The sequence below is a fragment of the Alligator mississippiensis genome, chromosome 1 (assembly GCF_030867095.1).
Source record: "Alligator mississippiensis isolate rAllMis1 chromosome 1, rAllMis1, whole genome shotgun sequence".
Classification (NCBI taxonomy): domain Eukaryota; kingdom Metazoa; phylum Chordata; order Crocodylia; family Alligatoridae; genus Alligator; species Alligator mississippiensis.
The window spans coordinates 191,823,832-191,847,342 of record NC_081824.1 but is presented as its reverse complement, the minus strand read 5'-3'; the positions used below and the strand labels follow the sequence as shown (position 1 = coordinate 191,847,342).

The window sequence follows — 23,511 nt, the reverse complement described above, 5'->3', positions numbered from 1 at the left end:
AGGATGTATTTGGTCATCCTAGTAGCATTTGGAAATGCATCTTTCATTTGACAGTATTTGCAAATCACCTTTTTTTTTTTTTTTTCCTCTCAGAATAACTTGCAGTGTGGAAATGCTTCCATATGCTAGAAGTTAGTCGCACCATTTTATTGAGGGAGAAAAAAGAAAAATGTAATTTAACGGCTAGCTTGCATATATAAACACTAAGCTACAGCATGTACAAATTTAGTAGTGGGTGGAGGAGAGACCTCCTCAGAGTTAACTGTGAACAACTTCCCCGCCCTGCAGGCGTCACCTCGCTGCTAAGGTTGAGTGATTTGATACAAAACATCAGATTAGTAGGAATTCAATTATGAATTACATAGGTTATGAAAATATACTAATGAAGCTAAAATATGGTTTAATATACTGAATTCAGAGAAATTTAAACTCTTACCCTCCAATAAAGAAGTATACTTTCTTTCAGCTCCTTTGTGCTGCTTCTGTACTTCTGTGGATCGTGAGGTCACAGGGTCAAGAGGAGGCAAGTTCCTTCCAACTCCAAAATCTTTAGACTTGCTCTGTCTCCTTTCCTGAGGCTTTTGAGCAACAACGGCAATAAGCTGCTTGTTTCTAATCTGTACAGGAATGAATAGACGCCAGTGTCCACTCCCAGTCCTTTGAGGCCTAGGCAGGAGGATAGGAGCAGATCCACCAACCTCTAGATCAAAAGTCAACAACAGAAGAAGTCCACAAGAAAAGAAGGCACTGCATCCTTCCTTCTCTTGTGAAAATGGCAGTGCCCCCCTAGGGGCAGAAATGCATCTTGCTCTTGCATTTGAGAGTTGTACTGTACTGGTTGTCCTTGGTGTACAGGAATTGTAATGACTGTAGTAGATAGTCTTACATAAAAGTCTTCCTATTACTTAGTTTTTAGAAAACATAAAAGAGTAGCAATGTATGAACACCTTGTCTTAAACATTCTATTTATCATTCTCAAAGAAAATATTTTGTAAGAGGTTGGGTTTTTTTTAATTTTTCAAAAAATTTTCAATTTTTCAGAAAAAAAAACAAGCCCTTGGGGTGGGGTGTGGGGAGGAATCTTTCTCCTCAATTTTTCTGGGTTTTTTTTTTTTTCCCAGCCTTCACATCTCTAAACCTGTGCTTGTGTGTACTGTCTACTGTTGTTGAGTACCAAAATTATCTTGTAAAAGTGTTAGAAATGAGTCTGGGGGTCAGTACAGTCAGTCTTGGAACGTATCCCTATTTGTTACATTGTAAAGTGGGTTCTCTTTGTGCAAATTTGAGTTATACAACATTGTCCAGGAACGCATGTACAGCATAAAGTGAAGGAAACCTGTGATGTGTAGAGCGGGCCTAACACTAGACTGTGATTTTGTTGTTCTTGTTGTAGAAGGGCTCAAAGCAAGTCTGGACTAAGGCATAGGTGATGTGTAAAGTGATGTACAAGATATATTGGGGAAATTGGATGCTAGTACAAAAGAGCCCAGATTTGTGGTAACTTTTAATGGCAAGAGGCTAGAAAAAGCTAGAGCTTTATTTAATTTGCACCTGGCTGTTTCATCTTTGCTCTATCCATCACTTTTGGCTTAAACAAAAAGTAACTTAATCTGTTATCTTATTAAAAGTAGCAGTGATGGCAACATGGCATTTACTGCAAAATGGTTGGTTACAACACGCTTGATTTCTTTTTCTTCCAGTGGCCAACACTGGGCCAGTTGGTGTTTTCTTCTATAACACAGAAGTTGAAAACTTTTAAGCCAGATAAAGAAATGGATTTGAAACGACTTCATCTTCACAAGCCTTTGGATTTTACATGGCCAAAAGTGAATTGCCAGCTCCTGTCCATGCTAAATAAGCCAAGTGATTCCCCGTTCACACTGTTACAAAGGGAACTGTTTTGTATTATGAATTTGTACAAGGACTTATTTTACCCTGAAAGAACTGCGTTAGGGAATGGGGAAGAGATCCGTCAGGCTTATTGCCTACATGCACTGAATCATGTCCTGAAGGCTAATGCCCAGGTTCTCAGCAATAATGCCAAACGAAGAGACCAAAAGCCAGGAGTTGACAGCGATGATTTCAGGGATCAAGGGCTCACTAGACCAAAGGTAAAAGGGGTTAATTAGTATAATATTTTGCAGTCTGATTTGTTCTGCCATACAGATGTTTCTTCTGCCATTATCCCCAAGGTGTCAATATGCTCCCAGGTGTCTCTCTCCAGACACATTAATCATGTCTTGAAGCTGTTTGATGAGCAAGTAGCCTAGGAGAAATGATAACTTTGAAAGTTTTGTGGTCAAACTAATTCCATGGAGAGCTGTTTACCTGGAAGAGTTTTTCTTGTGCCTTCATGAGATTTGATTTCTCTTCTCTTCCTTCTTCTGATCCCACTGCTTCTGCACTAGCAATACTGTAAGGACCTTCATGTCTACCTCTAAAACTGATGTTGCCTGTGCTTTTGGAGATCAACATCTGTGCAGGCGGCTTCTGAGAATAGTTTGTCATTCCTGTGCCCTGTAGGGACTGCTCCATTTAGCCATTGCTCTTCTTCCAAGATTTAATGAGTCCCCAGTTCCTTCCCCTGCTTCTTCAGGGCTGTTGCAACTGAAAGTCATGCTGTGCGTCAGGCTCTTGTTATATCTGGTGTGGTATAACTTGTTAGCAAATTTCCCTTGCTTTTATTGCATAGCTCTATCACTGTCAGCTAAGAATCAGCAGGGAGTCTTTTATATTGAACATAGTGAATCTAGCCAATAAGCTTAAGCAAAGCTGCTTTTCACTTTTAGTGGCAGTGGGGCTTAATTCAGTGCTAGCTGTCTTGTCAAATTGTCCTTTTAATAGGGAGCTTGCCAATAATCTATAATCTCGATTGATGGATAATGGGTTCAGTTTGCAAGGAGCTTCATTTAAAAGGTCCAAAGTTGAACTGTCATGAGAGTTCTGGAATATGCCATGCATCTCTTTAAAACTCCCCATTTTGGCTTTTCCTTGTGCCAATGTTATTTAGGTTTAATATGTAAGTAGTTTGAGTGCTTTGTGACTTAGCTTTTGCAGGAACTAAAGTTAGGCTCAAGTGGAAACCCAAGCAGCTCAATGACAGGTGTATGTGTGTGTGGGGGAGGATTTACTTGCTCAAGGAGAACAGAAGTATCTCCATGGTGGTAAATCCTCCGATTCCCCATCTCCATGATGCATTGGGGGTGTATGCTAACTTGTAACACCTTTTGTCCCAAAGCAGCCACCCCGATCCCTGGTAAAACAGAATTTATCAGTGGCCCTTATTGCTTTGTATTACATTTCCTTTTTCCATCTGAGTAGCTTATACTTAACTGGTAACAAGGGGTTTGGGCAGCTAGCAGGGAGTCCTATTTCTGTGAAAGGGCACCTTAAAACACATTGCTGACCTAGTCTTGGGTCAGACTAGGTCAAGCCTGTTTGTTCAGTCATTTGGCAAGCATGATAGCCGGGTTTGGAATTTATTTGTGGGAGGTGCCTACATTTAATTGAATGGTTGGGAAGTGCAAGCAGCAGCACTACGTAAAATGAAGTGCAAAAATATGCTTATTCATGGTGGATCCCTCCCTCCTCTAGAGAAGACATCCCTTTCTCAAGTAACCTTTTTATAATTGTTCTGGTCCACACAGGTACTGATAGTGGTGCCCTTCCGCGAATCAGCCTTACGGGTGGTGCAGATTTTCATCAGCCTTCTTGAATCAGGGAACAAAAAACAAATAGATGTAAGTAACAAGAAGCGCTTCAAAGGAGAGTTTGGTTCTGATCCAGATGAGAAACCCCCCAACCTGAAAAGACCTGAGGATTATGAAGCTGTGTTTGCTGGCAACATTGATGACCATTTCAGGATAGGTAATAGCATATCAGACAACTTGTTTTAGCTTTCAAGACCAGGCTGCAGTGTTTATAACTTATTCCTAAATGTCTTTGAAGCCTAAGTTCCACTGACTTCTAATGAGACTTAAGCTCCTTAAGCCATGCTGGAGTTGAAATTTGTGCATTGCTATTTTATTATTTTAAATGTAATGTTCTTCAGGTTTTTGGTTAAGGTCTCTTGCAGGCTCAGATCAAGTATAATGTAAAACCTTAAAACTTTTTAAAACCTTTTAAAATAAACCTTTTAATGAAGCTGGGAAAGTCCACCTTGCCATAGAGGATGAAGGACTTGATGTATATATTTGACCTTTTTAATCTCTAACCACTATAGCCTGGATCCTAATCTTCCTAGTCTGACCATTTACCAACTGCTTGCCCCCAAAAACAGTTGTTTTGTCTCAGGGTGATCTAGTTCCACCGCAGGGAAGTGCACAACTCTCCTCATGCTCTCCTCTCTATCCTGTAGAGATTAGCTCTCGGAGAGGAGACATCTGCTGAACCAGTGCATTTGACTGACAGCAGCACTGACTTTAGTGTAAAAGTGGAGCAGGAGTGGGGAGAGAGGAAGGATGCACATGCCTTTTGCTGAAGTAATCTGGGCCCATGAAATGGGGGACCTGGGCTCTGCTCGCAATGCTTTTGATGCATGTTATTCAATGACTATATAATGCAAAATGCATAAATATCTTTGTGAGCAGGGGCCAGAACCCCTGGCTCCCTCCTTCCCTTTCATGGGGTGCCCTCCAGTAGTAGTGTGACCACAGTGCTGTTGGGCAACATGGGTGTAAGTCTTCCTCTTCTAGTTCTTGGCATTGGCACTGAGCTGCATGCATGAACGCGGCTTCAAATAGTCTCTCACTGTGGTTATTCCCCTGCTACGGAACTGGGATTTACAGAGACCTTGTGTTTCCCAGATGGAATGAATCATGGCAGAGCTTAGATGCAGTTTGAGGTCTGGTTTGCCTTTGAGCATGTGTAGTAACCAAACTCTAGGTACCTGGGCATCTTTTCATGGTTAAATAGAGGCAGTCCAGCAGCTGCTGTATTGACTAGAATAAGACCACACTTACTGACTTAGATGTCTAAAAGCCTCAAAAGAACTGCTTAGACATCTTAGGGACAGAATAGGATCTGGGCCTATGCTCTAGGCAAAATTAGTTTTGTTCACACTGAAGCTACTGAACCATAGTAATTTGAAGAAAATTAGAAATTTACTAAGGAGTAAAGTAATTTTCTACTGCATTGCATATAATTCAAGCCAAGCTTTTGTGCATGCAAAAGCATGGATAGGGAGTGTGAATGTTGGTTGAGCAGAAAATGTCAGGACTGTTTCATAAATTGTAATTTCATGCTGGTTTGGTAACTTGGTATGCAGAGAATTAGGTTATCGTTTGATTCTTAGAGCTGCCATGATGAGTAGGTAGTTTTAACTTGACAGATAAGAGGCTTTTAAAATTATTGTCCCTTGAAAGATAAATTGCCATCCACAGATATTTTATAACAGCAGGTAATATAGACAGTTCCCTGGCACTACCTGTGTGTCTCTGTTCCACTGAGAGTTATGCTGCTTTCTGCAGCCAAGGCATTCTCTTCCCAGGCCAAAATCTGTTTGACCTACCACCTGTGAAGAAACACAGGCCTGCATAAAGAAGCAATCCTCATCAGTCATAGACTGGGAGGGACTACATGAGGTCATCTAGTCCTGTGCTCTGCTTAACGCAGGATTGTCCCTGATTAAACCATCACAGCCAAATACCTGTCTAACCTGCTCTTGAAAATTTACAAGGATGGAAATTCCACAACTTTTTCTCTAGGTCGCCTGCTCCAGTGCTTGACCACCGTCGTAGTCAGGTTGGAGATTAGGAGAAACTTTCTAAATTTTCTCTGCTTCTGCATGAGCCATTGGTCGTAGTCCTGTCCCTTTGTGGCTACAGAAAAGTCTTTCTCCATCCTCTCTTTGATTACCCTTTTTTGTATTTGAAGATTAATGTTACAGTCTTCCCCCCTAGTCTTCTTTTCTCCAGACTAAATAACCCTAGCTCTTTCAGCCTGTCTTTGTATATCATGCTTCCTAGGCCCCTAATTCATTTTTGCTGCTTTCCAATCTGTCCACATCCTTCTTAAGGGTGGGGGGCAAACTGCACACAGCACTGCAGTGAGCCCTCATCAGTACTGAATAGAGGAAGCATCACTTTGCTTGACTTGCAAGTGACACTCCTGTTGATACGACCCAGTATGCTGTAGGCTTTCTTTTTCCCAACAAAAACACACTGGCTTATAGTCAGCTTATGGACCAATGGTGTCAGTGAAGTTTCTTTAAATTCTCGTTGATAGAAGGAACAATTCTGCTCCCATTCCTGTCTTTGAAAAAGATTGACAGAAGGTTTCTTTATATTTTAGTAACATCTCTGATGACCATATGAAGACGGTAGGGGTGTACCAATAGAGATTTTTGGGGGCTGATACCATAGCTGATATTTAAGGAGGCATATTGGATGATACCGATTCAAAACAGCTACCTCCAGGTGGTAAGTCTGTTGTGGTGGAAAGGAAAGGGCATGTGGGGGCAGATTAATGCTCCCGCGGTGTGGGAGGGAAGGGGCAGGGACAGGTACTGCCCAGGTCGGACAGGGGCACAGGAGGAAGGCACCGCTCCTGGGGGAAGGGGACAGCTCCCACTGCTGTTTGCACCCCTGGGGGGGAGGGGTGTGCCCCTGGATGTGCACGGGTGGGTGGGCTAGAACTGGCATTGCATGACTCTTCTCAGTGGGAGCTGGGCTTGGAGTGGACACCAGTGGCGCTGGGAGGGAGCTGCAGCCACCCCAGATTTGGCCACCGCTCTACTTCCAGCCCCACACTGCCAGGTGCAGCCTGGCTCCCTGTCCCTCCACCCACACGCTGCAGCCCCCACCCAGTGCCGCCGGTGCCCACTCCAAGGCTCTTCTGGCGGGGGGGGGGCTCGTAGTGGATGCTGGGAGGGGGCTACAGCCACCCCAAGTTTCGCTGCCACACCAGCTGCCTGGCGCAGCCTCGGCTCTTCCCAGCATGTGGGCGGAGGCAGGATATGGAGCCAGGCTGCACCTGGCAGCACGGGGCTGGGAGCAGAACAGTGGTGAAATATGGGATGGCTGCAGCCCCTCCCAGCACTGCCAGTGCCCGCTCTGAGCCCAGCCCTCCCTTACTGAGAAGAGCCCCATGTAGTGCTGGCTCCAGACCAACCGCCAGCCCCAGGCACCCCCCTTGCTCTCCCAGGGTGCAAGCAGCGGCAGGAGCCACCCCCTGCCATGAGCCACACCTCCATCCTCTGTCCCTGTCCCCCTGGGCAGCACCTGCCTCTGCTCCCTACCTCACCACAGGGGGCATTAATGTGCACCCCACATCCCTTCCCTCCCCACTGCCCTTCTGATTTTTTTTTACCAGCTGGAGGCAGCCCTTCACGCTGCTGGCTTTGCTCTGTGGCTACGCACAGCACGGGCATTTATTGGCCCCATTGGGCCGATATCTGATGCAGCAAACTTTTTTTTATATCGGTACCAATCCAATATTAGACCGATGTACTGGTGCATCTCTAGTGATGCTCTATCCAGTCTTCTTTAGACAGAGGAAGAAAAGAATTGCAAGAAGTCTCAGAAGGAAAAATATATACCTTAGCAAGGGGCAGAGCTGTGTGAATAATTGATATTTTATTTTTCGGGGGGGGGGGCGTTGTTTATTTTCTGGCCAACTTGAAAAGAGTGAATACATAAAATTTCATGAAACAAAACACTGTTCTTTTGAACTTAAAAAAAAAAAACTTTGTTAAAACTAATATGAAAATGAAACATTTCATTTCAAAACCTTTTGTTTTTTTCACTCTTCTGGAAATTTTTTTAGCCTTTCTAACAAAACAGTTTACTGAAATTGACTGGATTCTAAAAATGGTGCCCCAAATCTGTGTTTCTTTCAGTGACGAGCGGGAGAGGAGAGTTTAAGCTCAGCATTGCTCTTTAGATGAGTCTTTGGGGTTGGGAAGGAAGAAATCTGATCAAGATGCCAATATGTTATGCTTGCTAAGAAAACATTTTTGGTTGTTGTTGATCAGGGGTTGCTGTTCTTCAGAAGAGTATGCGATTATATGCACCATTTTACTCTTCTGATATCATCATTGCCTCTCCCCTTGGTCTGAGAACAGTTATTGGAGCAGAGGGAGAGAAGAAGAGGGATTTTGACTTTCTCTCATCGATAGAAATTCTCATAATTGATCAAGCAGATATTTACCTGATGCAGAATTGGGAGCACATTCTGGTAAGTTTTTGTAAATATTGCTCTTGCTTTTTTGGCATATTGTGCCACATACAATAAACTGTGTCCAAACTCTTTCTCTGTCTCATGTCTAAGAATTTTTTTATCTCCTAAGAATAACCTTTTCAGAGTTTTCAGTACTACCTGGTCCTGTTGCTTTCTAAATCTCAGTGCTTTTCATTTTCATAACCCACTTCATCTGAAGTTTTCTCAGGACTCTTGCAACAGAGTTGACTCCTCTGGAAAGGAACAGATTCCTTTCCTCACCTCTGGGAGGGAGTATCAGTCATACAACCGCTTACAGCAATACTGCACATTAGTTGAAGGAATTATGATTGTATCTGTTTGCAACCGTTAGGAACTTAGCAAGGAAACTTCCTTCTCTCTGACAGAAGTTAGGTGGCATGGGTTAATTCAGCAAACATAGGGATATTAATATAGCCCATCAAGAGGTAAGTTACCATGTAAAACATTTTAGGGGTCTCTTCAGAGTTAAGAATATGCATTGTTGACAGTGTTTGGAAAGAAGCAAACAAAAGGTTTCTGTGTGACTGCTGATTTGAAACACTCTACTAAAGTGTGTCTCTGTAATTTAATGAGATATAAGCTCTGTAACATTGTCAGCTCAAGAGTGTCAATGTCAAATAATATCAAAATGGAAACTATCAAAAATATTTTCCATGGGCACAATCCTTTGACGGTTCTGGCTAAGACATTGCACAGAGGGGGTGGCACCAGACCTAAGACCACTTGAGTGCTCTCACTGAATGCAGTGGGTGTTCCATTTGGGCTTTCTTGATTTCAGCAAAGAATTTCTGGAAAAGACCCCAACTTTTGAAAAGAGGAATTTACTATTATCACATGATTCTAGCTCTTGAATTGTTCCCATTATGAGACTGCAGCTTCTTAAGTCCAAGAAACTAATGACTTTTGATTAAATCCTGTAGGGGAAAAGATGCCAGTAAACTACTGTTCACTTGATGACTAAGCAGAAAGCCATTTCTTGGGAGGCATGGATATATTACGTTGTAGACAGATTCATTCACCTCTTCTCACTTTATAGTGCAGTTAACTTACTTACAGCCTATATGTTCAAGGTGTAAAATTATGTGCCTATTTTCTTTCCATTTTTAAAAGCACCTGATGAACCATCTTAACCTCCTGCCTCTGAATTCCCATGGTGTAGACTTCTCACGAGTGCGCATGCTGAATCTCAATAACTGGTCCAAGTATTATCGTCAGACCTTACTGTTCAGTGCTCTTCAAGATCCCCAGATTAACTCTATCTTTAATAAACATTGCTTCAATTACAGAGGGCAGGTGAGTTCACAAACCAGCTGATAACAGCCTGAGACCTATGAAGAAGATGCTAAGTTAATCTTCAGCCTGGGAAGAGTAGCAGTAGACACTTTTTATTGTTTGCACAGGTGCTAATAGTTTATGTAGCCTGTATACTTCAATTTTAAATTCATGTCGTTGTGCACCATTTTCTAATGGCTCCCTGTTTGTTGACTGAAAGAACCGGTCTGTCCCTTGCAGTTTTTGATTTTACCTGTTAATTAAAGGGACATCTGTTGGGACAAAGTTTTTGTAAAGCTTGTAATCAAGTAACTTTTTTGTTTGGTTTTGCATTGATTTCAGTTTTATTCACTTGAGTGGAATTTTGGTTTGCAAAATATACTTTTTCCTCTCTTGTTTGTAAACTGAACACTGCAGTGTTGGATTAATCCATGGGTATGACAAAATGAAAGGTCTACTTTTGCTGTTCAACATAAGGAAAGGCATAAAATAAGCAGTGAGTTATTTCTGGTATCATATCAACCTAGAAGTCATGTCACATAGTTACCAGATGTGGCCTGGGCAAATGCAAGCAGTGTTCCAGTAGGACTTTGTCTTGTTCCAAACAGCCTTATTGGTTATCTGTAGATGTGAGTCACTAACTGAAAATTTGACTTGGAATGTGAATGCTTTTTCAAGTACACAGTGTGTTTGTTTCATTACTCAACCTAACCGTCCTGACTTCCTCTTGCAGGTAGCTGTAAGGAATGTACCCATGACTGGCTCTATTAATCATGTTGTGGTACAGCTTCCTCATGTTTTCCGGAGGCTGGAATCTGATAGCCTAATTTCCGTAATAGACGCAAGGTAACTTGTCATCGTGACCTTTTTGCTATGTCCCCATGCTTGCAGTTTCAAATGTGGTGCTTGGTTAGTGGACTCTCTAAGAAACATTTGGATGCCTATTTTGCTGGGATCCTTTGACCCTAGCTGACTTCCTGCCCCTTGGGCAGGGGGCAGGACTCCATGATCTTCCAAGGTCCCTTTCAGCCCTAAGATCTATGAATGTAGCAGATTGTCTAGAACACAGAGTCTATATGCTTTTTTTTAAGTGAGGGGGGGAAAAACCCAAAAATAAGTGTGCTCTTGTTGCTCCTCTGATGCAGTTAAATGCTGCATATTCTAGCCCTGGTTTCTTCCTTTTTGCTGAGTCCTCACTTCCCCTTTTAAAAGAGAGAAAATGATGCTGTGGTGAAGGTAGTATGATGGTATTGTTTCACTACCATAGCTGTGAATTTAAACTTCTTCAAACTGGCTTAAGATTTCCAGGGTTGAAGACTTTCTTGACTGTGTCCTAAAATAATAGAGGTTTTGTTTGATCAAAACCTTTTTATTCTCCAGATCATTTATATGATGAAAGGCTGAACATTCACTTGATAAGACAGATTTGCATTTTCCTACTTCAGGTTCCAGTTCTTTATTGACAAAGTGCTGCCTGAGTACCGTGACGCAGTCATGTCCCATACTCTTATTTATGTTCCATCGTATTTTGACTATGTTCGTCTTCGCAACTACTTCAAGAAGGAAGAGCTGAATTTTACGTACACCTGTGAATACACCAAAAAATCTAGCATCTCCAGAGCAAGACAGTTCTTCCTCAAGGGAGAGAGGCAGTTCTTACTTTTTACTGAGCGCTTTCAGTTTTACAAAAGGTAAGCCCTGGGTCATATTTTGATCCAACTTGTATGCACATACAGTTCTGGGGCAGAGCCTGGCCCAGAGTGAATTCTCTAGCCTCAGACTTGCACTCACTGATGACTTGTGCTGTTTCATCTGTCTGTCAAATCTGTTTGGTGTTTTTTCAGCTTGATGTAGGAAATGTCTGAAATGCTAACTTTAAAAAATTACAGATATCCCCTTGAAGAATTAATGATGCCTTCAGGCTTGTAGTTTTCCAGCACTCTTGATTCCCAATGAAGTCAGAAGGAATGCAGCACTATGCAGTACATACCTAGCTATATATAATATAGTACCTTTTGCCACAGTTGGCATCTGTGTCAGGATAATTTCTTTTGCCTCTGGAAAGGAACAAAGGACTTGTTCCAAGACAGAAGCACAATCAAAGCATTTTCAGAAAGACCAGAAGAGGAATTCTTCTTGAAACTTCTTGTGGAATGTAGTTTGGAAGCACAAAATTACTGAAGTAGGATTCTAGTTAGGATTTCAAGGTTTATGGGATCTTTTACAGAGCACCAGTGACCAGGGTCTGTTTAAATCAGATTTAAAGATGGCAGCTGTGGATGCAGCTGGAAGCATTGCCTCAAGAAGAGTGTGCTATGCAAATGGGCAAACAATTTTTGTATATGTATGCATATTCATGTGTATGAATGTTGAATGTGCCCACGAGAAACTAAAGCTACTTTTTGCTGAATCTGCTAATGGTAATCAATGCACAGTTTTACTTTATGTTCATAATATAGCCTGTGCTTGCCAACCTAGCAATACCTTCGCACACTTGTGGCTGGAGTCATTCATTTCTGAATGCCCTTGGACAAACATAACGATATTTATTCTGTTCCATGAGTATATCTGTATATATGAATGTATCTTATTTATTTATTTCACGCACACAATACATTTATGATACAATAAAATGCCAAATCGCCTACACAGACAGACAGATATCTTTGTAGGTCATTTGACATTATAAAAATGGTATGGAAAACAACTTTCCTGAATGTAAGGTAATCACTTCTATATCCTTTGAATTTTATAGTATCCTGCAGCTGTCTCTTCAAGATCATCTTGCTGTTCTGAATTGAACAGCTCCTCCTAGCAAGTTTTTTTTTTAAGGTTTTATTTTCTTTTTCTTTTCTTTTTTTAAGTTGTGTTTCCATACTCTGGACCCTTGCTCATTTTTAAAATGTAACTTTTTTGGTTAAAACGCTATTCAAAGTAAAAATCCAGGACTGGCAATAACGCTTAGCACTTCCTATTGCATTTTAGCGGGCAAAGTGAATACAGTGGAGCTCCCTTACAAAAGAGGCTGAATTCATCAAGGAGCTTTACAGCCTTTAATGAATTAATTCTCAATTCTTCATTTGGCATGTAAATGAAATGTCAGAAGTTAGAACTTCAGACTTGCTGGCTCCCAAGTCTTGTGCTTGATACTGTAATCCCTGTGGTGACTGTTGTAGAATGCAGAGTGCCTAGTCTGACAGCCCATCTAGTCAGTCATTTAAAGGACATTTTTTCTCTTGACCATGATCTGGAGGGGTGTGGGGAGCATTGCAAGTAAGCAAATGTTGGATTTTTAATAAAACCCCCAATATTCTGCCCTGTAAGCAACAAGTGTAGGTAGTTGGAGCTTACTCAGTCCTGACCAGAGTCAGGGGGAAAATGATGGCTTTCTATCAAAAATGCAGTTTTTATCAAAATAGCATAACTTTGGACTGGGTTTTAGATGGAGTTCCAAAAAGTCGATTTGAGTTTGGGAGTTGATGGTGCTGAGCACTTTGCATGATTTAGACTCTTAGTTCTGTTGTCACAACATCCTAGGTTTAAGTGGATGCACTCACTTTGTGAGTTGAGGCATGCAAGAGGCTGAAGGCCATTCTCCCAGTTCCTACAAGTTACAGTGAGAACTCTGAGCTTCACAAAACTAAGCCCCTGATATACTGCTTCACATTCATAGATGTGTAGATAGCAGATGCCCGTCATTGTGACAACACTTTTTTTTTCTTTTAATACAGATATACAATACGAGGGATCAGAAATCTCATTTTCTATGAGCTACCAACATACTCCCATTTCTACAGTGAGATCTGCAATATGATGAAGGCCAACAATGGAGAGGAAGCTACTTGGACATGTACTGTTCTTTATTCAAAGTACGATGTGCAGAAACTGGCTGCTGTTGTGGGTATAGAGCGTGCTGCTCAGATGCTGCAGTCTGACAAAAGTGTGCACCTCTTTGTTACTGGAGAAAATGAATAAGCAAGCCTATGAACCACGCTGTGTGTATGGACTTGGGTCTTTTTTCCTAACACACTTTTTAATGTTGTTTCTTAATATTAAGTGTTTAATGAATTTTCTCTACCTCCTTCTCCTCCTCAAGTATTTTCCTGGAATTAATTTTAAAGAGTTAATTTGTACATTTAAATATTCTGATTTAAAGCAGTGATGGAAACAAAATAAGCGTATAAGATTTTTTCCTCCCCACCCCTTTGTTGATGCTGGTGATTCTCAATCAGTGTGCTGAGGCACCCTGGGGTGCCACGAGATCTTTTTGAAGGAAGCCATGAGGTGTAAGGAACTGAGCAGGTGCAGGGAGGTAAGTGCAGACTCGCTGGCTCCTGTTCCACCCCTATTGCCCAGTGTCTCTATGAAGAGGTAAGCGCTGTAATAAATTTATTTTTTGCTGCTGCTCATTTAACAAAGTCTTACGTGGGGGTATCTTGCATCAAATAAGGTTGAGAGCCACTTGTTTAAGTGAACAAGGTAGATTCCAGATTTGAGTTTGAACTGCTTTTCCCCTATGTGTTCTGTCTGCATATTTACTAAATGGTCCTGGTGTGAGAAGTACCTTCTGTCAGATCACTTCACTCCATTTTTCACATACCCTGTCAGAGAATCTCTACTTTCTTTCAGCGAAGGCAACTTCCATTTTCTTGTTTTGCAGGAAGGTAATGAGGGTGCATCCAAAGAAGTTCTACCATGCTTACGCTCCATGTTGCCCTCCGTGAAAGAGTGGTATAGGTGAGCCTTTTGACGAGGAACCACCTATAGCCCAAGTATATTGCTGCATCAGTAGCCTTGAAGAATGGACTGGGTTCTGAGCCCAAGGGTCTGCCTTTTTACACTAAATGGTCCCCACCTTACCCTACCCCAGTCATTCTCAACTAGGGTGCCACAAAGTCCTTTTAAGGGTGCTGCACAATATTAACACAGTTAGTATGCAAATACCTACACATAATTGACATGGTAAACCCAGAGACTGCAAGTAGGAATCCATAATGTCCAAAACATTCTGACCTGTTGAGATCTTTGGAAATGTCCTTGTTGAGTAGCCTTATAGAAACAAAGTCCCTAGAGCTGTTTGCTTTCTTCTGGGGCTAGACACTAATTGCTTCTGGCTTATGGACCTCTTCTCTTTAGCCCAGGAGGTTGAAGTTCTCTCTTTCCTTTTCAAAAACTGACACAGCAAATCTCTGTTCAGTGTCATTTCTCCCTTCCCTCCTGTTTTCCAGACTTGACATGGATGAATTCTTGTTGGGCGCATGAGAGCATCTGGGGTTAAGTATTCTCTCCGCCAGCTATAGCCATCACTGGTGAGAATAGTTGACCTCCAAGGAAGCTAAAGTGGGGGATCTATTTAGGAAGAGAAAAGGATGTGATACTGCTGCTCTACTTGCTATACTTTAAAGCAGCAGAAAGGTTATTGGCCAGAGTCTTAACCTGAAGGGCTTTCTCCTGTTCCCAGTGACTAGGATGAAAATAGAATCAAATTGTGTGGGGGTTTTTTTGTTTGTCTGTTTGTTTTTGTTTTTAATCAACTATACAAATATCTTCCATGTTATTTCTCCCCGCCACCCTCCTTTTTTCCCTTTATTGTAAGGAAAACACTCTGAAGAAGTAAGTCCTCTTGGCCAAATTGCAAATGAATGAGAGAAGCATACGTGCATGTGTGACACTTCTAGAGATGATTTGTTGATGATAAATATTAATTAATTGGTTGTTAATGTAGTGATACATTCTGGATCTTTGCAGTGCCCAAGTGAAACCCCTGAACCCATTACAAGCCTGATATACTGTCAGCTGTAAAAAGCACATGAAGTGGGATTTATAGCACTCACTTGCTCCAGCTGAAGCTGATGTTAGAATTTTGGTGTACTTTGGTGGGAGATAAAGTAGGTCAATACAAAATGCACTAGAAAATACTACTCTTAAACTAGATTTAACGCTGCATGTGGCTCTTTAAAGCCTTGTATCTGTTGGAGTAAGTGGCACCTTACCCATTAAAATCAGCATTTCTGTGTTGCAGTGAGTGTCAGTCCACATATACTTGAAGGAGAAGGGGTGTGTTCTGCTTTCAGCAGGTTTGATGCAAACTTGCTGACTGTAAGCACTGCATCAATGACTTATCTCTGTGATTATCAGTGATTCCCCTCCCTGGCCCCTGAAACATTTTTAGTTGCATGGAGCTTTAGTAGGAGCACTAAGGAGACCAAGTTACCACTGTATGAGTTTGGCCCTTCTTGTATTAGGGAAGTTGCTCAGACTATGACCAGTAATTTAAAAGTCTTTGCTAGGAAGAGGTAACCTCTAAAAGCAGGTCAATTCTTAATCTCAGCCACCCTCGTGTAACTCTGCCGTGACTACGTTTAAAATCTGGCTGCATGTTGCATCTAGTTTTCTGCATGGTTTTTCTTTCTCGGCACTAGTTACTGAAGTTGAAATGACCCTAAGGTACCTGACGTATAAATGGAATCTAACCCCATGCTAATAACTGGCATTTTATTTTCAAAATGGTTTAAAGATTTAATTGTACATTAAAGACTTAAGTGCACATTATTGTGGCACAGAAGGACATTCACCTATCAAGCAGTTCAGTAAATGCACAGCTGTTGTGTAACTTCTCATCTTGAGCCAGAAACAAATTGTGTCCAGTGGCTCCTGAGCTACCATTTCAAGGCCCTGATGCTGGCTTAAAATATTCTGTGTTTATAAGTACCTTAGGACCTTCTCTGTACTGGGGAGATGAATTTGACAGTACTTGCATTTAAAAAAAAAAGACTTCTGACCTGAGAGAGTGAGCTGTCTTACCAGGCACTGGGATTTCCTGACGCCAGCTGCCAGTGTAGTAGCGCTGAAGGTCTGCATTAGTGGTTAGCCTGGGGAATTCCAGTTAAAGGTTAAAAATAAACACAGATAAGGAATTCTTCTTTGAGATCTTTGCAGTGACTCTTCTAGCATTTGAGAAGTCCAAATAATTGATCACTGGTGGAAGTTCTAGTTGTGTGTGCATGTGAACATTGTTCCTTTCACTAATGAGCTCTGTTGCAATGTATCTCGCATCATTATATATAAATATAAATAAAACCAGGATAATAGGTTTGTCAAGCCTTGCTGCAGGATGCGAGGCCATACTTCAGGTGGCTAAGGAGCTGCTGGGGCCATAGAGCTGGGGAAACTGAACTTGGAGCAGAAACGATTAGGATATTGTAATCCATGCGAGAGAGAACTATAGCAGCCTTATTAACAAAAGTGGAATCAACAATTCTTTAAGAGTCATGCAGACTGTATTAGTTATGCTGTCTTGGCTTTAAACTTAAAACCTCATAGAAGTAAACTCTTTAGACCTGGTTGCCAAGCATTCCCGCTGGAATGGTTGGTTCTACAGCAGGATTGTCGGGAAGCATAAATAATGTATTTCTCACATACTACACGCCCTCAAATAAGACATGGGCCTTGTTTTTAGAAGGCCCATGTACAAAAATATTTTTCCAGAGTCTTGACAGAGAGTTGGCTTTTTTATGAAGAGGCTGTGCTGCAAAATGACTGCCTCTGCTCTCTGGGACAGCAGCAGGAGGTGTGGAGTCCACTGTTAATCATTTTGCAACTATTACTGAATTGGTTAACAGTGGACTTGGCTTGTCCTGCTTGCTGTCCCAGAGGGAAGGGGCAGCCATTTAGTAGCACAACTTCTCTTTGCTTCTACACTAGTGAAAAAATCAACTTCCCTGCTTAAGACGGGTATCCCAACTTTGAAGGGCTGATGTTGGGGGTTTCATGTGGTTTGTCAGTAAATATGGTAGCACCATGTCTAGAAACATTTTTAGTCAAAGACTAAACAGAGGTTCAGATGGTCTAAAACCAATCACGAAACAGCACTGGGCACAGTAAGCTTATGCTGCTTCACAGTGCTGTAGTGAAATGTCCCCTATGCCACAGGTGAGATCTCTGCCTCCACTCCAGCCCTCCTATGCAAGTATGGGGTAAAGAGACATTAAACTGTGTAACTTGCCTGGGTGTAGCACAGAGGCCTTGGGGATGAGTGGTAATGCTTTGTCCAGAAGTACCTCTTCACGTGCCCTGGTGTAGAGGAGCTAGGGCTTCAGTGGTCATGTTGCAGGGGTCTGAGTGCATAGCATTGTGCAGTTTCCAGTCATTGCTGCAACCTGTATGAAGGCCAGGAGAAGTTGCTGTACCCTAAATAGATCTCTAGGGCTGCCTGCCTGGAACAGCCCAGAACAGCTGCACTGTATCTGCCACACTCATCCCTCCTAAAGCCAAAACATGGCTTTGTGTTTTTTCTTTTCTGCTTCTCTCACTCTTTTTTTCCTCTTGAACTTCTAGGTGCGCTTCCCTCCTCTCTTCCTCCTTCCCCCCATGGGACTGGAACAAGCTAGAATAGGAAGGGCACAAAATAAATATAAAACTATTAGAAGCATCTTCTACACCTGAAAGAAGTACAACACAGCATGTTATTATACATATTTATTATTGTATTTATATTCCGAATGTGCCTCTCATAACTTGGGAGTGAACAGCATTTGGTAGGTGTGACACTTAAAATCCTTGTCCGTGGTGCTGAACCAGACGGGCAAGACCAGTTCCTACAGGGATGGATGCTTTTTAAATATCTGGAGAGGCATGGCCTATTAGTTTCTAGTTGTTCTTGGTTCTGAGACATGAACAGTAGTGTACTTCCAGGAATTGGACTGAGCCCACCACTTCTATATGAAAAGCTAAATACCAGAGGGATTTGCTTACTGCCCTCTTTGGACAAGAAACCTAGGAGTGGAAACATTGGAATGGTTAAAGCTCTGGCTGGTATCTGGAGGAGAAGAGATTGTTTGAGTTATGTAAATGGGATTCAGGGATCTTCAGAAAACCAAGTGTCAAGGAGTGAGCTACAGGGCAGGGAAAAAGCAACATTATAGGACAAAAATAGGACAATAACAGGGAAGCAATACAGTACATAATTATGCCATTGTAACTGAGAACAGAATTTGGCCTCTAGTCTTTCAGATGAAACAGGAAAAACACACCCAGGACCTGTCTTCTCAACACAATATACCAATGTTTCTGGGCCAAATTCTTTTCGGCTACACTGGTGTAAAGCTGCAGTAACACCATTAAACCTGTTTGAAACCCGTAGTCACTGCATGCTTACATCCATATAACAACACTGCTTGGTACTGTGGGCCAAAACTTGAAAAAGTATAGCTGGTACCTTATTATTATGTCTTAGGCAGTTATCTCTGTTATTTACTTGTACTAGGTTTTGGATATAGAAAGACATTATTGCCATTTAATTAATGGGTTAGCAAAGAAGACAAGAATGTATGATTCTAGCTGTACACCTTCTTTTTCCATCAGAGAAAGGAACACTGAATCATGGATTTAAGGAGCTACTCTAAGCCATTATTTGAATCAGCCCAGTATAATCACTGATGTGAATGTCAGTAAAGAAGTATCTAAATGAGAATTTTTGTGTTTTTTAGACTTTTAAAAGGCCTTTGACAAGGTCCCATGGAAGAGACTACTGAAAAAGCTATGGGCCAGAACCAATAAAGGGCTTAGGCACCCACAGTGGGACTGAAGCAGAATATAGGCATATAACAGGGAGACTAATGCTCCTGTTACTTTAAGGGAAAATTTGTGGCAGGCACAGGCCAGGCAGCAGAATGAAAGTTAGCTGCAAAGGAGTAGGCAACCAGGGAGCACTGTTCCTATGGCAGGGAGCTGCACATTAAGGAAAAATGGAACAATTGCAGCCAGCTCACTGGCTGCAAGAAGGCAGTCAATTAGGTGCCAAAGACTAGGAGTGCCTAGTTGCAGAGGTAGCTCTACTTCCATAAGGGAACAGGGCAGAACCTGGACAGGCAACAAGGAAGCAGCAGTAGCGGTAACTGTAAGCTCCCTTGGAAATTAGATAACAGGTCCTGATGAGCAATCCCTGCAGGTGGTGGGGAGAGTCTCGCCTGACCTGCAGGGCTGCTTGCCCTGAGGGCTGCAAGCTACTCAAGGAACCTGGGTGATTAGTGATCATCACCTACTGGAATTCACTATCCAGTGCGGGGTGTCAAAGGCCTGCAGCAAGGCAGTAGCTCTTGACTTCAGGAGGGCCGATTTCAGTGAGTTAAGGAGATTAGTGGGAGAGGCACTGAGGATAAGAGAGTTGGGAGTCCAAGACAAGTGGTTGTTCCTTAAGGAGATGATCCTCCAAGCCCAAAGAGTGACAGTCCCAACACGAATCAAAGCGGGCGAGAGTGCTCAAAAGCCCCCATGGCTCACCAAAGGCATTCAGGAACATCTGAAAGCTAAAAAGGAGACATACACCTGGTGGAAGGGAGGGGCTATCACCAAGGAGGACTATACCGCTGTTGCTTGAGACTGTAGGGGGGCTGTTAGGAAGGCAGAGACAGAACTAGGACTAGCAACCAGGATCAAAGGTACTAAGAAGTCCTTTTTTAAATACATGTGGAGTAAAAAGAAGGCATTGGTTAACATGGGGCCCCTGCAGGATACGCTTCACAATCTGGTGGTTGCACCAGACGAAAAAGCTGACCACTTTAACAAATTCTTTGCCTCCCGTTTTTCTGAGCAGGGACCGGGACATCCCCCGCTAACTGGGATTCCGGACGGACTCAGGAGAGGCGCAGCCAGGCCTAGGGTCAGGGAGGGACCTAGTTAGGGAAATTCTGGTGGGGCTGGATGTGTTTGAATTAGCAGGTCCAGATGATCTCCACCCCAGGGTGCTGAGGGAATTGGCAGGGGTCATTGCAGGATCCTGGGCACGGCTTTACAAGCACTCGTGGTGCTCTGGCCAGGTGCCAGAAGACTGGAAAAGGGCCAATGTCCCCATTTTCAAAAAAGGGAGGAAGGAGGACCCAGGTAACTATAGGCCCATTAGTCTTACCTTGGTCCTGGGGAAGCTTTGAGAAAATTATCCATGAACACATCTGCGAGGGGTCAGCAGGGGAGATTATGTTTAGGGGCAACTAGCATGAGTTCATTAGAGGCAGATCCTGTCAGACCAACCTGGTTGCCTTTTATGACCAGGTCAAAATCCTTGGACGCAGGTGTTGCTGTGGACGTGGTCTTTCCAGACTTTAGGAAGGCCTTCAACACTGTCTCTCACCACATTCTCATTAAAAAATTAGGCGACTGTGGCATCAATGCCTACAGTCAGATAGGTCACAAATTGGCTAGAGGGCTACACCTAGAGAGTGGTGGTGGACGGGTCATTTTTGACCTGGAGGGATGTGGGCAGTGGAGTCCCCCAGCGCTCAGTCCTCGGGGCCCGTACTGTTCAACATCTTTATCAGCGACTTGGACAAGGGGATGAAAAGCACCTTGTTCAGATTTGTGGATGACACGAAGATATAGGGAAAGGTGGGCATGAAAGAAGGGAGGGACAGGCTACAACTAGATCTGGACAGGTTACAGGGGTGGGCGGATGAAAATAGGATGGGATTCAATACTGACAAGTGCAGGGTACTGCACCTAGGGAGAAAGAACCAGCAGCATATGTATAGGTTAGGGAACTCCCTTCTTATCGGCGCACAGGCAGAAAGGGATCTTGGAGTCATTACTGATTCTAAGATGAACATGAGCCACTAACATGAGGACGTGGTCAGTAAGGCTAATCGCACCTTGTCATGCATCCACAGATGCATCACGAGCAGGTCCAAGGAGGTGATCCTCCCCCTCTATGCAACCCTGGTCAGGCTGCAGTTGGAGTACTGCATCCAGTTCTGGGCACCGCACTTCAGGAGGGATGTGGACAGCATTGAGATGGTCCAGAGGAGGGCCACTCGCATGGTCAGGGGGGCAGCAGGGCAGGCCCCCTGCTGCCCCTACAAGAGGCTAAGGGACCTGAACCTGTTTAGACTCCACAAGAGAAGGCTGAGAGGGGACCTGGTGGCCATCTGTAAACTTACCAGGGGGGACCTGCAGGGAATGGGACAGTCCCTGTTCTCCTGGGCACTTCCAGGAGTAACTAGGAATAATGGCCACAAGTTGATTGAGAGTAGGTTCAGGCTAGACATCAGGAAGCACTACTCCACAGTCAGGGCAGCTAGGATCTGGAACCAGCTTCCAAGGGAAGTGGTGCTCACTCCTGCCCTGGGGGGTCTTCAGAAGGAGGCTAGATAGATACCTAGCCGGGGTCGTTTGACCCCAGCATTCTTTCCTGCCCATGGTGGGGGGTCAGACTTGATGATCTGCTCGGGTCTCTTCTGACCCTACCTACTATGAAACTAGGAATGAGCTCTACATTCAAGGAACCACAGCTGAGAGACTTTCTGGGAGGTGGCTGCCATGAAGACTGTAATTAAGGGATTAAAGGCTTACAAAACTAGGATCTTTAAATAGCCAGTAGGCTTACAACTTGTGTGGTAGCCTGTGTGCTTATGTTATAACTGGTGGACTGGGTGGGACTGATGGGAGAGGTTAGGAGGTCCCAGTGGTGCCAGAGTGGCACACAATGGTTTTGGGGAGCCCCGCCAGGGGCCAAGATGCAAAATAGGCTTACTTCCCCTGGCAGGAACCTAAAGTGGAGGGGGGGGGGCGGGGGGGGGGAGAGAGAGAGAGAGAAACTAGAGAGCAGTGCCCCAAGGGGTGAAATCACAGCCTGAGTGGGGCAAGGACTAGGCCTGGGGGCTTTTTGCACAAATTGGGTGAGAATAAACAGGGCCAGGGAGCCTGTAGCCCAAGGGGTGAGAACTAGGGCCAGAAACCCAGGAGGGGCAAAAGAACAAAGAAATAGAAGCCTGAACCCTAGGAGGGGCAGTGGCTGATGCTCAGAAGCCTGAGCCCCAGGAGGGACAGAGCCTGAGAAAAGGTAAGGAGGCCTGAATGGGCTGGAGCACAGATTGGGGGCTGAGCACCCAGTGATGAGTGGCTGGTAACACCTGCAAGGCATGGGTATGGCTGAAGGGGAGGTTGGAGGCCATGGAAGCCCATGAGGCATCTGGTGTCCTGGGGGCCTGTACAGACCAGGATGGTCCATGTAGCATTAAAGATAGATCCAAGAGGAATCCACTGGCCAGAAGGCAGGCCAAGGTTCACTCTAAGACCTTTGGACAGCCTCCCTTTTCAAATCTATTACGAACAGCAAGACATGGCAGGAGAGAACAAAGGGAGGGTAGCTTAGAGGCAGAGCTAGGCAAGAGCTATTTGACCACCGGGTGGTGTCACAGCTGCCTCTGGGGCCTGGTCTGTATAAGGCAGCTGAGTTCAAAATGGCAATCCAGAAACCCCTATTCAGCTTCCAGTAGTTTGTGGAGAGGGTTATGCTTCAGTGGAGATTCATTCCTTGATGTTCCCTAGGTGCCTTGAATGGCACTTCCGTGCATGTCTCAGAACTGTCCCATTCTTGAAAGGTCTGAGCACTAGGTCACTTGAAAGGCTCAGCACTAGCTCACTTCTAAACCCAAGCAGGAGCAATGGTTAATTTTCATAATAGCAAAAAGTTACTAGGAGGGTGCCTCAAAGTTTAGTACTTGGTCCTGTATTTTAACTCCCTGGAAAGTGGGTTTTGCAGCAGGGAAGCACAATTTGCAAATGACAAAGCTATTTGGGTTACTCAAGTGCAGTAAAGAATATGAGGAACTTTATGAGAGTCTCGGAGAGCTAGATACATGGGTTACACAGAATGCTGTGTCAACAGATACAAAAGTAGTTCATGTTGAAAAGCAAAATTTAAACAGTTCATTCTTGTTTTAACTGCTTCAGCTCAGGAAGAGACCTGAACAGACAGCTCAGTCTCTGCAGCTGGGGTTATAAAAATGAACAGTCATAGGATATATCAAGGGATGAAAACTAATACTGAAATTATACACCTGTATATAAATCAATGGTGGATCTTCACCAGGAACTATTAGTCTCCCTGAACTCATTCTTTTTGACATGTCAAGAGTGACTAAAGGGATCAGAGGTCTGGGAGAGCTATTGTAAGGAGAGAGTTGCCTATAAGAAGAGATGAGAAAAAGGAATGGGGGTATATGAAAGAAGAAATGGCCTTGAGAAAGTAGATCAGCCCCTTCTGTT

At 43.4% G+C, this 23,511-nt stretch overlaps 1 protein-coding gene across 3 annotated transcripts in view; it reads left to right on the top strand.

Annotated features, from left to right (window-relative positions):
* The window catches only part of UTP25 (UTP25 small subunit processome component), a 33,222-nt gene extending 19,575 nt beyond the window's left edge, over positions 1–13,647 (top strand). Inside the window, exons 6-12 of one of the 3 annotated variants that reach the window (XM_006266025.4) lie at positions 1,701–2,111; positions 3,648–3,867; positions 7,973–8,175; positions 9,310–9,492; positions 10,205–10,317; positions 10,917–11,162; positions 13,203–13,647. In XM_006266025.4, coding sequence (XP_006266087.2) covers positions 1,701–2,111; positions 3,648–3,867; positions 7,973–8,175; positions 9,310–9,492; positions 10,205–10,317; positions 10,917–11,162; positions 13,203–13,446 — 1,620 coding nt within the window. In that variant the 3' untranslated portion in view covers positions 13,447–13,647. The remainder of the gene's footprint in view (positions 1–1,700; positions 2,112–3,647; positions 3,868–7,972; positions 8,176–9,309; positions 9,493–10,204; positions 10,318–10,916; positions 11,163–13,202) is intronic. The other 2 variants (XM_019483226.2, XM_019483227.2) reach the window with 2 other exon arrangements.
* The last annotated feature ends 9,864 nt before the right edge of the window (positions 13,648–23,511 follow it).